The sequence below is a fragment of the Eutrigla gurnardus genome, assembly GCF_963514095.1.
Source record: "Eutrigla gurnardus genome assembly, chromosome: 12".
NCBI lineage: Eukaryota > Metazoa > Chordata > Actinopteri > Perciformes > Triglidae > Eutrigla > Eutrigla gurnardus.
The window spans coordinates 19,343,788-19,359,430 of record NC_139926.1 but is presented as its reverse complement, the minus strand read 5'-3'; the positions used below and the strand labels follow the sequence as shown (position 1 = coordinate 19,359,430).

At 40.4% G+C, this 15,643-nt stretch overlaps 1 protein-coding gene across 1 annotated transcript; it reads right to left on the bottom strand.

Annotated features, from left to right (window-relative positions):
* Positions 1-1,133: 1,133 nt before the first annotated feature.
* hat1 (histone acetyltransferase 1) lies at positions 1,134-13,906 on the bottom strand. The gene is made up of 11 exons (XM_084022050.1): positions 13,828-13,906; positions 12,856-12,927; positions 12,675-12,750; positions 11,319-11,439; positions 6,917-7,093; positions 6,677-6,798; positions 5,990-6,094; positions 5,509-5,615; positions 4,860-5,011; positions 3,709-3,825; positions 1,134-1,755 (listed from the first exon to the last, which is right to left on the bottom strand). Exons 1-11 carry the CDS (start codon positions 13,832-13,834, stop codon positions 1,585-1,587), a joined length of 1,227 nt encoding a protein of 408 aa, XP_083878176.1. The 5' UTR covers positions 13,835-13,906; the 3' UTR covers positions 1,134-1,584.
* Between the last annotated feature and the right edge of the window lie 1,737 nt (positions 13,907-15,643).

Sequence of the window (15,643 nt, the reverse complement as noted above, 5' to 3'; positions counted from 1 at the left end):
GTATTAGTGTATTGTAATCTATATATTCCAAAGATATCCATAACAAATGGACCATAGTCTGCTAGCACGGTGCACAATTATTACTCTACTATTCCTTATGTGATATGTCATTTTTGATCATAATGGAATCACAAAAGGATTTCCCCAATACACAGGTAACAGCTAACCTTACGTCCGCCATTTTTGTTCAATTCGTCCCGACAACAGAGCACTTGAACGTGACATTCTCGTAATTCCGACTAGCAGGTGAAGGCAGCATATGGCATGTGAGCTCCAAAAGTTGGCTGGGCTGCATTATGTTACAGATAATAACTTTACACCCCTCAGACTTTATGAAATGGTCTAATTCAAGAAAAATAATGCTGCTAACAAGGCGTGTCTGAAGGTTAAAGTACCTAAACTTGGAGAGTTTCGGCTGGCTAACAGGTGTCACTGTAACAGGGCAGGCTAATTCTACACAGGCTAACTAGCATTACTCCTAATACTATATAAGACAAACCGTTTTATAAACATAGTGGTGACTCCAAAGAGTGCGGCGTGTAGACTAAAAGTTTGAAAATACATTTAAAAAGCAGTTTCAGTTAGAAAGAAGAGCGCTTACCAGACTCCTGTAACGGCTCCTCATCTTCACATTAGCCGCTGCTAGCATACGAACGAGAATCTCCGATCCAACTGTCGGGCGGTAGAGTTGCATTGTGGGTAATGCAGGCGCCAGGTTTCGACAAAGGGGGAATAAACATCCGTGGGATGAATCGATGTTAGCAACCACAACATTGATCCAGACTGAAATATTTTGACAACTGTTAGATGGATTGTCATGAGATTTTGTGCACGCAAGTTTCCGTTCATGTTCCCAAGAAGATTCATTTCTAGCGCCACCACCAGGTGGAAACTTTTGGATTGGAGTTAAATGTCTCTGATATTTCCACACATGATTTTTTCTTTTTTTATATTTAAATACCTGAACTATTGCATGGAATCACGTGATAGGAACCTTCTTTGTTCCTAGATTTGTGAAAACTTTAATCCCCGGACCTTTCATCTAGCGCCATCATCAGGTCAGGATTTACTGGACTGCTATCTGTATTTTTGTTTTTATTATCGTCATTAAGAATCACACCATTTGAGCAATATACAAAACGCTTTTTTTATTTTCAGTATGAAGTGCTTCAAAACACACATTGGGAATGGTTTTGACAAAAAGATCTTAAAAAATTGTCTACGATGGAGAAGAAGCAGGGTTTCTCTGCAGGGCAGTGGACCTCAAATAACCTGTGAAATATAACGTATCAGTCAATCCCACACAATGCGATTACACTCATGGGACAAACAGGAAGTCTCAACCCTCCAGCGGCAACGACATTAACATCAGCTGGATGACAGACAGCTCTTCTCCACTGCGATCTATCCACCGACGGCCACAATAAATCTGTAACACTCTTTTAATTAAAACAGTGATTATTGTCAGGTGAGTTTCTTCCTGGTTGCAGCTAAAGTCTGTGGTGATGTGGGCTTGGTACAGACAGGGCAGACCACCTGTATGAGAGCGGTGAGCTCTAGGCTAGCAGCATCTCTTGAGCCCGATCAGGCCTGTGTCGCAATCCTCTCGATGATTCTCCTGTAGTCTTCCACAACAACCTGATAACTCTTTTCCAGCTCCTCGTGCTGCGTCTGGGTGTCCATCTGATCCATGTGGGACACCAGCTCCTCTGGCCGAAGACACTTCCTCATCTTCGTCAGCTCCCTCTGATTCTTCTGCACAACATTAAGAGCACAAGCGCACACAGGTGAGGTGTGAAATCAGTTACACCAGTTCCAAAGGCATATACAGCTTAGTAATTCATATATTCAGGTACTACTTATGGATATATAAGCTACAACTAATTGCAGGTATATGGAACACTGACATGTGCATACTTCATCAAGTATGGACACTATATTTATGACAACAGGTCTCAACAGCTGGAGACAAACATTTGTTTTGACCAGCATAAATACAGCATATACTACGATAGGAAACACGGGGATCATAACTTCACACACGCCATTTTTTCTATTCTTTCTAACTAAACGTCACATAATAAATTATATGGCTAATTAAACAAGACAAAGTACGTTAGGCAAGATATGGATGTAGACCAGGCAATGTACCTGGCAAACAAACAAAATGCTATTAATGGATTACTGCTGATCTTTAAAGCATTAGGAATGTATTTATTAACAATTGATGAATCCATTAGTTACAGTTTATACCTTTTATAAAGCATGCCGTAGCAGATAGTGGCATAAACATCTGTAGTGAAATCAGAATGCTGAAAGATATGGACGGACAAAAACTACACGTTCACTTAGTTGAGTGAAATCTGGTGCTTGAAAAATCCTGCACGCACATGCATACAGACGTGGTCACTGGGGAATTAGGGGTAAGAGCAGAAATGCATAATCCCCCTCACATTCAGAAAGCAGCGGCTTCTGCCATTCGACTAACTACATGCTAAACCTCCTCAGGGAAGGAAAAACGCTCTGCATCTGGCCACCAGATCTCTCCTTGCCACTCTCCCAAGGAATTCCTACTTCCCGCTTCACCACATAGGTCATTTCCACGTCAAATTCTGCCTTTTTTTTGAGAAGTGCGGTTACCCTGCTGACAGCAAATTCTCTAATGGCTGGTATGCAGAGTCTCAGTGAGCAGCTCAAACATAAGATGTCACAAGCAAACAGGATGTAGGGTGTTATATGTTGTAGCACAACGATCCACTCACTATTTCCCACTGTCAAGTCTGGTAAAACAGAATCAGAGAAGCTTATCATATCCTGTTCACGGAGCTCGAGTCTGTTGCGGTAAATCTCTGAAACTCAAATCAAATTTGCCCAGGAGAACATGAGAAAAATGACAAAAGCAAATTCATAAAATTGCACTGTTTTTCTGATGAGATTTGAAAGGCGCCTTCAATAGCAAAGCTACAGAACTCTGAATAGAGGCAGCTTCTTTTTTTTTTTTTGACAAAGTGCTTCAAACACACTTTCATGAAAAATATTTCCCCCAAAGAAATGCAAATCTTGACTAATGACATGTGCCTGACTACAAAAAAGCTCCAGCAGCAGCAAAGCCACAGACGCCTAGTGCGCCCTATTGTGGCTGTAACAATACAGCACTAGTATTCTACCAATTTTAAGGGGACTGAAGATACATTTTTTTGCACTTCTAAAAGGTAACATTATAGTGACGATATGCAGCAGTAAGCCGATCAGCCACACAGGGCCACTTTACTTCAGAAACTGAACAGCTGTAATGTAATGCGAACAAAGACGTAGAGGACTTCTCATTGGATTCCTGTTTGATAGCAAGTTGACGTTCACATTTAGTTATGAATATATCAGGAAATCGCTCATTTAGAAAGTCATTTTTCATGACACATGTAGGCCCTCTCCCCACTGGCACGTAAAGCACTGGACGGACTTTCTGCAACAGCTGCAGGCATGCATTCATAAGGTACCAGTCGCACTACAACTAAGTGTCTGCGTTGGTCTAGCATTCTATGTATGTGCATTTCCCGATCCATACTCCATTCCAGTAGGTAGTGGTAATGCACTGCAGCATTGTTTTCTTCTTGTCTTCTTGGCAAACCAGCTATAGGTGCACGAGTGTGGAATGAAAGTATGAACTGGCCATGAACCAGTCTGAAGCTGTGATGATTAAAACCTCACCCTGTATGGTCCAAATAGCCTCTTCTTCACCTCTAAACGGTACTCCCTTGCTTTTTCTTCATCACTCATGTCTGTCGCTCTCAGACGCAGGATTTCATACACTCGCCTCGCATGTTTCTGTTGAAAAGGGGGGGAAACGGAATTAAAATATATTTTTTAAATCATCTTCTCCAGCACAATGGCTACAGGACATGGGGCTTATAATAAATCAGGCATGTAGTTATCCAGCGTTTCACATTAATTACATAAACGGTGGCAGACCACCCAAGTCTAGTTTAGTCCAAGTCCGTTCCTAGTGTTACTAACCAGGCCGGGCTGTCCTCACCCTCAACCCACCCAACCCTTCGTGAAACATGGACCCCACCTCTTTTACCATGTTTAGTGAGTAAGGGTGAGAGACTTTCTTGAAGAATCTGAATCTGCAAAGTAACTTAAGTAGTAACTAATATTGTCAAATAAATGTAGTGAAGTTAAAAAGTTCAACATTTCCCTCCGAGATGTGAATTACAAGTATAAAACTACATAAGTAAGTATCTCAAAATTGTGCTCAAGTACATTACTCGAGTAGTCTAAATGTACTTGGTTACGTTGCACCACAGCTAGAAAAGCAGAAAATTGTTGACAAGAGCAGAAACTATCTAGTCTCTTCATTTTTCTCTCAAAGTGCGTCAGCTTGGTGTAAGTTTTCTCCGGGGGAAGCGTGCCCCAAGACCCCGCAAGGGGGTTCAAGGTCCTCCCACAACATCTTGTGGGAAATAGAGAGTTTTCCCAAGAAAAACGACTACAAAGTCCATTTAGGTCACAGATTCCATGCTATGATAACTTGTGACATGAAGATGCATAGAATCAAATAGTATTTAGGGCAAAGCAGCAAACATGCCCGACACTGAAGAAGAGAAAATGGATAATACATGTTCATTTATAAATTAAATTAAATCTGAAAATCACTGTACAATTAATATTTGGACTGTTTGGTTTTGGACTGTTATGAAAATATGAATTATAAAGACGTCACTTTGGGGTTCTATAAAATTGAGATAGGCTTGACTCATGACATTCGCCTGACTACAAATAAAAGCTTGATTTTCTGACATTTCATAGACAAAACTATAACACCGAAAAAAAAAATTAGTTGCAGCCTTATACATCACCTTGTTAATTTTCAACTTGTCTTGTGCCTCTTTGGCCATATCGGCTGAGAAGCCGAGGTGCAGCTTGTCCGCGGCGAAGGACGTCAGGCCTTGACAAATCTTGACCAGCACATAGTCTCTCAGCTTCACGTAGCTCTCAGAGGGATCTTCGGCTGATAACAGACACCATCACACATTTCAAATTAACTGTGGTTTTCAAATCATTTGCAATAAACCTGACATATAAATGTTTTTGCTGGGAATTCATTTTTTTGGGTCTACTAAAAAGGCAGAACTTTAACAAGAACCTAATTATAATTAACAATGGAGAAATATTACTAAAGGCCAGACGGACTGTTAGCCGGAACATTCTGCCTATTCAACTACTAAATGTTAAGTTCTTTCTTGAATAGGATTCCTCTCTCAAAGGATGCCTCTTTAGTATTCACCCTCCGTCTCCATGCAAAGAAAAACTATTTCGATCCAACTAGTTTCAATAGAGCTGTAGCACATTTTGGTATACATGCCATCCTTCTAAATTAACACAACCCCTGGATCCACCAACTGCAGAGAAAAATCATTTAAACGGTCTGTGGGAGACATGTTATCGGATTAAATGTTTATCCACGACTTCTTCAATGCAGCAAATGCTGAAACTCGAGTTGCTCACCTGTGATGTCTTGCACTTTGGGCAGGCTGCAATAAAATCTGTGTACTGCCTCCAGAAGCTGAGCTCCATGACCTTCTCCTTGGAACGGAGGCAGGATCAACATTTGGCTGTTCGGTTGAAGGGCAGACATACACGCAAACACAGAGCCAGTGAGAAACCGCTTTATTCAAAATGAGTCACAAAACTAATTCACGTAATAAATCTGAGCAGGAACAGAAAAGCTTTGATTCACAAAGCAGGAAATAATAGATTGTTATCCTGATCCATCAATGCAATAAATCAAATCACATCAAAAGCTTATCTATAAAGTTGTTTTCAGATACAAATCACCCTGGTTTGGTAATGAAACAAAATCTGGTTGAATAGTTGGCTATATAAGCCAGTAATTTGGGCTCTTTGGGTAGAGGATAAAGAAATGTATAATTTTCCACTCCTTTTTCATACAAAAGAAAGGGAAGGCACGTGCTGCCCCAGCAATTACCTTACACGTGGTCGGGTTTTGTCTGGGTACACGTAGTAATTATAAACTGTCATGTAGCCAACAGTTGCGTAGAGAGTCTCCCCATCTTTATTGTACTTTTCAAATCTGCAGATAAAACACAAAGGCAAACAGGTCAATTACAGGCACACTCCCATGCAGTGTCCATTTTAGCCTCCCTGCTCTCGTGTCTCCCCCCCACATCAGCATGTTAGAGCAGCCAGGCCCCGATTGGTACACCTGCTACAACCTGAATACATTATGCACTTAATTGGAGTACTGCAACTTAGAGGAAGAGAAGGGGTTGGAGGAGGGACTGAGCTCCTCAAAATCACTTCAGTCCATTTTCCCCATTGTCAGTATTAATAGTTGCCAGGGTAAAGAAAACACTGGCAGAGGCTCTTTTTACTGTTAAGACATTGTTCAGTGTTTCAAAAGACAACAGTATTCAATTCAGCTCTTGCCCCTGAAAAATTTGAAAAGGGCTTTTGCCACAAAGGAAGCTCTTGCCTGATCAACAATTCTCCTACAGGAGAAATATAATCAAACTGGCCTGGTAATTGGTCACAAGCGCCACAAAGGGGGGCTTTGTTTTTCAATGACACAATAAAGGCTTTAGGGTAGGGGTGGGCATAGAGGAGGGTGTGGGGGGGGGGGGGGGGTATGGTGTCAATTAAGGAGGGCACTCACACAAGAAAGAAGTCCCAACGATCGTCGTCTGCATCGATGAAACTGGCGGTCTCTATGAACCACATGAGGAAGGTCTGCAGGCGCTCGTGGTACTCTTGGAATCCTGGGCCTGTGATATCAGCCTGGGGCAAATACGGTAAAAATAAATAAATATATATACACGATATGGCAACAGCAACAATAAAAATTAAACAAACTGATATGAAAATTGTTGGGTGAGGCCATAACTGATGTTTGTACCTTGTGAATCTGGTACGTGAGTTCTCCTGCCTCCTCGCTGTGGACTGTGTACGTGTGAAGCAGGGTGCCGAAGGGCTTGAAATTGGCCTCCTTCTCCAGCAGTGAGATGAAGTCGTCAGTGTTGCAGGTGAACCCAGCGGGAACGATTTCTCGGATCTTCCCTTCGATATCATCTGGCTGAATAACACAATGTGCATGAATTTAATCATCAAACAAATAGATCAGGATGATAAAAAAAAAAAAAGACAATCTGACAGATTTTCTAATATATTCAAGTGTTAAACATGCTGATTTGTACACAGGTTGTCTGTTGAAAGACATGTTTTGTTTTAGGAAAGAGTTGGGAAAAGTGCAGTAAATCATCTAAATAATACTGGAAGCATATATGTTTTGTGGAAATGAAAAGAAAACCATTAGGCAATTAAAATGTCAGCTGAGCAGAGACCATCATGCCCCCCCCCCCAGTGAAAAGACCACTTAAATCAGTACATTTAGTACTTATGTTAAACCATGAATATCAGATGAAGTTGCCACAATAAACACATTTCTGCTTCTCACTGGGAAATAAAATCGTATGAATTGATCTCAACTTAACAAACCTTTGGGGGCATCCATAATAGAGGCCTCTCCTCTAATCCTGCCAAGTGAACCCAATCAAATGAATTTGCCCCTGCTTTTTTTCAAAGAGCCTCAGAGACAAAGGGGCCCTACCCTTGGACTTTTTACTCAGTGCAACCCGTGGTTAGTTCAGCTGTAATGTTTGCATTGTATCCATTTCCACAAGGATTGACATGAGAACACTTTGCTAAGCAGCCCTTTCACACCATTTACATGCATGATGGGCATTATTTCAGCACAGAGGCCCTCGCTGCTCAGCATTGAAAACTGGGAAATGAAGAAGGTCTGAGCAAAATGCACTACAAAAGGCTAATACAACATACTGCTAATTCCTCCCTTTCAGACATCAGCTAATATCTAACTGGAAGTAATGCACCTGCAGCTGAATGCCTCTTAACCATTGTAATTGTTCAGTCACATTTCTAAGGAACAAGGACCATACTTAAAAGGCCATGGACAAACAAGTCCCTTTGTCCCAAGCACTCTCCTACATACTAGACACTAAATTGCACAGCCTTCCAGAAAAGATGCCATAGTTTGGCATGAATATAACGCAACAAAAGTCCCTTTAGAACATTTTGTTAATGTCTTTGATTTCTAACAATAACCACAAAGGGACGACAAACTATCTAATTTGTTGTGTTGGTGTTATTTCATCTGTTTAATCTAAACCAAACACCATACTACATTCAATATCTGTCGTCAATATTTTTTCTGTTTAGAGTCATTTGTTAAGTATTGGCTCATATTTTTTTTTTAAGTTAAAGCATATTTACACATCCACACTGATTATGAATGTAATAGAAATAATGACTAGTTTCCAGCCCAGGTGTACAAAAGGTCTGGTTTCCTAAAAAACAGCGTTTTCTGTGAGAGGTCCGGCACTACAGTGTGTTTGGCTGAGTTATAGGGGACAAGGTGATGCGATGATGAGAGTCTTGCATCAACATGGCAGCTGCATAAACTCCATCTCGGCCTTCCCTCGTCTCTCGTTCTCTTCTCTCACCAGCTGCACCGCGACCGTCCACATGCACTCAGAGACAAACCCTCTTCAGATGCAGCCTGAACTCTGCTGCTCCCCTCACTCTCTACCTCTACACCAGCTGCACTCAAACCCTTAACAAGGTGAACACTCAGGGGTCAACGCTGAACACTAAAAGTAGTGCCACACACAGGCAGTAAGCCAGCCATCACATTTCAGTTTGAATATCAGCTACAAACTATGTCCCCCCCCAAAAAAAATCTAATGGCTCTCTTCAGGTTTAAAAAAAAGTCAATTGGTTGCCATGGCATTTTTTTGGGGGGGGGACCAGAGATGAAAGTGATGTCGAATGCCTATCGGAAGGAACCATTGCTGTCACATGGGGCTATTTATAATTTGAGTGCATCCACAGAAACACCAAATCCTGGTGAGTTTATAAATTGATTCTACTACAACCAGTTGAAAGCCACATTGTCCAGCGAGGGAGCCCCTGCTGTTTGCAGACAGGACAGATGTCCCAGAGTTGAATCATCTGACCTCAATAGGGGCCCTCGCTACTTCTTATTCCTTTTGCATGTTTGCTGTATTGACAGCTTCAGGAGATTTTCAAAGCTGCCTTTTGTCAAGTCTCAGGAGGAGTTAGCAGGACATTAAAGCATTTCGCTCAACTGTCCGTTTTTGTCCAAATACTGGCCATTGATGATGCGGAAATTCTCATGTGGGGCAATTAAAAAAAAGGTAGAACGTTTTACATAGTAAGGACTGCAACTCAGTAGAACATTAACAAACTGTCAATTCATCATTTAGAATGTAAAATAGTTATACAACGCATTCATCATTACATAAAATAAAGAATATTATAAAACCTGCTGAAGATCAGCTTACACAAACAACAATTTGCTACTGGAAATAAATGTACAAGATATCCAATCGTGTCACATTACTCCTCCTGCTGATTCAATCACACAAACCTCTTAAAAAAAGAGAAAAAAATCAATGCCTCACGTTAAACCCCACGTCCAAAAGCCCTTTTAAAAGCCTTCTCTTCTGACAGGGAGCGGTAGGATTAGTGTAACGGCACAGGGAGCCACAGTGGGCTGAGATTTAATCTAAACAAACAGGAGAACAGGAATAATGCCACCGGCCAGGAAGGCTCCGAGTTACTTCAGTACGTAAAGAAGCGACATTATAGTACCAAAAACTGCCCACAAAAGTACACTTTAGGGATAAAAGAATGTAAAGAATAACTGATCACACAATCCTTCTGTCAATCAACTATGGAGCCAACCACTCAGGAAAACTGCCCAGTATTTGCTTGTCAAACACAAACTTCAGATCTACTTCTGTACTCTGGGTGTGCTATTGAGTTTTTCCAAAACATTATGACAAATAAAAATAAAATCACGTTCCATTTTTCAATGTTGGTGTCGCCTGCTGTCAGTTTTCCAAAAACACAAATTATGTTTGACACTGGGTATGAAAACTAACATTTTCAAATCTACTCTCAAAATGCACAAAATGTCTTTTTTTCCATCAGTTTCCCAGCATTCTACGAATATGTTTTATGGTTTCGCAATATTGAATCATGGTGGTCATCAGAAAAGTCTCTTTAATGGCATAGTACGACAAATCTTTATATTAATTAATATGAATGTAAAGAGTCAAACATTACAACATGGATGAAGGTAAAATGTATTGCAGGGTTGTTTTGTTAGTTTTACCTTGGCCTTCCTAACAAACAGGCAACTGAGATTAAATCTCTACCCAACTTGCAGTTATCTCACAGTAGGTTTTCCTCTGGGATTTTTTCCTGTAATTCACTGCTTTCATTTTTGCTGTCAAGCTTCACAAATTGTTGCAAAAGAGCATCTCCACAGCATGAGGCTGCCACCATCAGGCTTCATGGTGGGGCTTGATTTTGGTCATAGAACAATCTTCCACTTTGAGGCATTCAGTCAACAACTGTCTAATATACAGTGTCACTCAGCCGTGGCACCCTGGGGATCCTTCAGAGAGGCCACAGACCTTTAGGTGGCCTCCCTCACCAGCATCTTCCTTAAGCAGACGGGATGCCCGAGTCACATTACAGCTGTGCCATATTTCTTTTAATCATTTACTTCTGAATGTTTTTCTTGCAACCTCCCGCTGATTGTCACCTAACCTCAGCACGGATTTGTTTACAATGATTTGCGTAATGGATGCGATGCTGGAGCGCCTTCTCAAACATGTCTAATATTCGGGCATACCTGTAGCAAACACGTGTCTTCTTACATTCAGCAGGCAAAGAGCGACATTAACAACCCACTGAATCCCTGTATTTAGCCACCTCATCAGTGGAAGTCCAACATTAAGCTCTGGTAATATTTTGGCTGCTGTACGCTTGACATGAGCATCTTTGGATTAAAAAAAACTCATATCTCAGCAGGTGTTTGTGCATGTTTAAGGCGTATCTTGTTTAAACTAGTATAGAATTAGCACCACTCATTACACAGCTTTGTTGATTACAGCATTCTACGGTACGTTATTTCTGAACAGCAGATCGCTGCTATGGACGTCGCTCTGATCACGGACTCTGAAGGAGGTAGTGAAATCTATCGTGTATCTGTGTAATAAGAGGGATAATGTACAAGGTGCAGGCCTTTATTGCAAACCCATTTAGGGTGATGAAGCCCCCAACACACCGTACATCATCCCTTACATGGCTACCTATCATTATTACAATAACAAGAAAATTGGTGACACACGTAAGCGGTGATCCTGCAACAGCACTAATAGTAATAGTTTTAAAAAAGCATGTCCTACCTCCACGCAATCAAACATCTCAGTGACCTTTGAGGAATATTTCACTTTGAAGAGGGTGCTCAGGTTTCCAGCAGTGTAGAAGAGCTGTATCTGAAGACCTTTGTATCCAAAAGCAACCTCACTGCGGATAAAGTGATTGGAATCATTACAAATCTTAACAGCGTTAACATTTTTTATTTTATTTAAACTAAGACAGTGACTTGTTATCAGAAAACAATGAAACAGCAGCCACTTTTATGTAGTGTAGAGTCCGGGATAAACTCATATCAGGGGGACAATAAACATCTGATTATTTCTATTTAATGACATTCATTAACAGATGATAAACGCTTACTGTCAGTCTGGCCACTCACTTCACATAGCTGTATTGTTTCTTTCACCACTGCATCACTGGCAGTTTATGGCAAAATAGATTTCACCATTATGCAACTGTGTGATTGAGCTTTACAAGCAATTACGCTCGCTGAAATAATTAATGCCCCAATTACTGGGTTCCCTTTGAGCTGATTACAGCAAGTGCAAAAATAACCAATCCCTGCATGATATGCATACAGACACACTACTGTAAGCCTACACAGACACAGGTGTCAATGACGTATTAAGCGGCAATGTCTCTGCGAGGCTTATAACGTGACTCTTTGGAGCTTTTTGTGATACTGAAATAACATGCAAGTGAGACCTGTGTTCATGTTTTAATCTTTGCATAGCTGAGACTAACCTTCCCTGCATCCGCTACGAAACCTGCTTTGAAACACTTCGTATTGGCATGGACTCAATATTTTATATTAAAAGGACTGGATTGAGAAAAATACAACATATGAATGAATCACATAATTAAATATATATGAAATGACGAGTGAAAATGGAAAAGAGCGCTTGGCTTTCTAGATGTTAATGCTGTTGGCTAGGTTCATATGAGACAGTATTTCTGGCTTCCTGAAGCAACATGATGATGCAGCGCTGCGTGTGCGTAGGTTCATGCTTACAGTTACTATTTTATTTTATTTTATATGACAATAAATATTCACTGAGATTTTCAACAGAAGTAGATGTGTCCTTGCCTACAGCACCTTTCACAAATTAGCTAGTGTTCATTAGTTTGAATTCATGCAACGATAAATAACTTTTAGATATTTCCATTTCAAAGTTCATCTCTCTCCTTGACAACTATTAGTGTTAACAGGCCCACAGGACACTTTTTAGACTAAATAAATTTAAAAACATCAGGGTCATCCTTAATCAATATTGCTACTTGATGTTTGCTAAAAGTCAATTAATTAAACCAGTCGTTACTGGCAGAGTGGCTCTGCATCACTATTACAAATAAAAAAAGTAATGCAGACAAAAAATACTCACTCATCCCCATAAACTTGGTGGCTGTACTCGGGGTGGAACGTAGTGCCATCATCCTCAACATCCTCCGGAAAGCGAACTGAGAGGAAAAAGACGGGATTGTGAGAAAACAGAAGCTAATTCCTGCACAGATATAACGATATTAATATACAATACATATCAAATAAAGCAAAAGTAAACATACCCAGCTTCAGACATATAGCTTCATTGGTGTCACACTTGTATTCAGCCAGTTTCTTCTCCATGTTATTTACTCCTGAGGAAACACAAAATAATTGATTTTTAATTGTGTTTTTATTTGTTTCTAAAGAACCATTTTCATCACAAGAGTTTAATTATTTAATCGGTTTATGATTTCACAATAATAGCGGTGCACCATTCTTAAAAAGAAAAGCAAATTAAAGTTATTCCTTTTCCAAAGATCACTTAAAATGTCAGGAGCAGCTTGAGACATCACAACATGTTGCTGGCTGGATATCAATCAGGAAGTAAAATGTGATAAAACAACTGTATTTAGATTCTGATCCAAATCAAAACACATGAAGACACCGTTGACAATTGATGACCAGTGTACCATGAATACCTCTATAGAAAGACTAAGATGCACCTTATGTTATCAACAACATCCTTCTGTCACCATAAACATGCAGGAGAAAACACAAGCTGCCCAATCAAAGTACCTGTGGACTCTATAACCCCCTTAATCCCAATTTGTAGATACGTTAGCTTCATATCGGTGCATTACATGGAGAAACACAGCAAGTGCTGAGGTCATAGATAGCTTTAAAAATATCCTGCCAATGTTAGCTGCTCTACAATGATGATCTTAGGTAGCCTTCTTACGTGATACGTCATGTGGGGTATGCATCAAAGCGAACATGAACCCATCCACACACACTCAGCTAGACACCCAGGCGTTACATAAACACAAACACAAACACACTGTATGCCATGACAGTCTGATAGCATGCTACTAAGCTAAGCTAGCCCCCCCTGTGCTTTGCAATGCTAGCTTAGCTGGATGCGGTTTTGAACCAGCACGCGGGCCAGTTTACGGGTCCCGTGAGTCTAACGCGAGTCCGGCGTCCTTCTGTCGCGGAATACGCATTAACGTGAAGACAGCAGCATTGTACCGTGAAAGGGTTTAGCCACTCACCCGCCATTTCTGCACTCTGATGTGCGGAGCTGTGTTGTCCCAAAAGACCCGCGGAATCACGACGACTTCCGGGTCCTTGTGTTTCCGTGGAAACAGGATGTAGTTTTTTTTTTTTTCTTAACGGAGCCTGTAGATTTCAATAAAACGACTGTTAAATGACTTTACCATGTATTACTAACGTAACGTGAATTAAAATGGTTCATTTTGAAAAGACAATTACTGAAGCTGAGTTCAACGTCAACATGTCAAGCTGAAATTAATTATTAATTATTAGCTAGATTAGTTTTTTTCCCCTGATTGGCTTAGCTAGCTAATAAGCAAGCTTTTTACGCTACAAAATGCCAGAGAAGAACAATGTCCATGACCATTTCCTAGATACAATGTCATTTTGCTGTGTTGTTGGGTGCCAGAATTGATATTGCCTACATTTGAGATGATAAACTGTAATTCCAGGCTAAAACAAATAATGTTGCATGTAGCAGGAGGGTAAACTATTAGAGATGGAGAGAAATGTTGCTAATATGCTAAACTATTAGAGATGGAGAGAAATGTTGTTAATATGCTAAACTATTAGAGATGGAGAGAAATGTTATTAATATGCTAAATTATTAGAGATGGAGTGAAATGTTATTAATATGCTAAATTATTAGAGATGGAGTGAAATGTTATTAATATGTTAAATTATTAGAGATGGCGAGAAATGTTGTTAATATGCTAAACTATTAGAGATGGATAGAAATGTTGCTAATAGGATAAAATATTAGAGAGATGAAGAGATGCCCCAATATTGGTCTTATTTTCTATAACTAGTGTAGGATCAAAACATGGTGGAATTATTGAGCTAACTCTGGACTGAACTGAACAGCTGGATACTTAGCTAATTTGTTAAATCTGCCATGCTTTGATGGAACAGTAACAGAAAATGATATAAACCACCTGGGTTAGCAACGTGCTTTCCTACACTGTGACAAAAGTTTCTGTTTGTAAACACAGCAACCAAAATGTGCCCCTCTGGATGAGCGAGCGCGAGAGAGAGGGAGATATTGCAGAGAAGGTCGAGTAAGCTAAAGAGTGAATGACCCCCGTTAACGAGAACAAAGCTGTCAGTCTGAAGAGTCAAAAGTTTTCAGATTTTTTTTCATTGGGATTGCGTTCTTAAGCACAAATACATGCATCCACACCTCCTCAGAAACCTGCTCTCCCTCTCTTTGTCTGTGTCTGGATCATTTGGGCAAGTCATAGAATAAAGAAACTCTTTGTTAGGTTACAACATCAGCAACATCTCAATAAAATAAAAAGAAATTGACTCTCCCGGGGAAGGGCAATCCCCCTGAGCCCTGGTACACGAATGGATGACCTACCCAGTCATGTTTAAGCCACTGTAATTTTACCTCTACTACCACACTAGATTATCCCTGTCCTGAACAATACCATACCAAGGCAACAAATTGTGTCTGCATGGAGGCAATGCATGCTGCTTGATCTCTGAACCTCAGCCTACAGTTGTTGGGACTTTTTTTTCTCTGCAAACACACAGGAATGAGAGGAGCACAACAGAGGAAGGAAATACAATGTTGTAGTGTTAAACAGTTTTGATACAGTGAATAAAAAAAGAAAAAAGATTGTTTGTCTGAATTGGCTGGATCTGTGTCACGGATGTTACAAGCAGAGTAAGCAGCAGCAGCAGCTCAGGTGGTAGAGCGGTTTGGCCATTAATCATACGTCTGGTGGTTTTGAATGTTGTATTGTAGACTCAAAAAATAACAGTCACTTCCACATTTCGCAAGTGAGCAAATGATGTGTTGCGATACTGTGC

Coding starts and splice junctions, on each gene's coding strand:
- hat1 (XM_084022050.1), bottom strand. Junction 12,751..12,855: donor AGCTATATGTCTGAAGCTGG/GTATGTTTACTT, acceptor TTTTCCTCTCAG/TTCGCTTTCCGGAGGATGTT. Junction 1,756..3,708: donor GGCTATTTGGACCATACAGG/GTGAGGTTTTAA, acceptor AATGTTGTGCAG/AAGAATCAGAGGGAGCTGAC.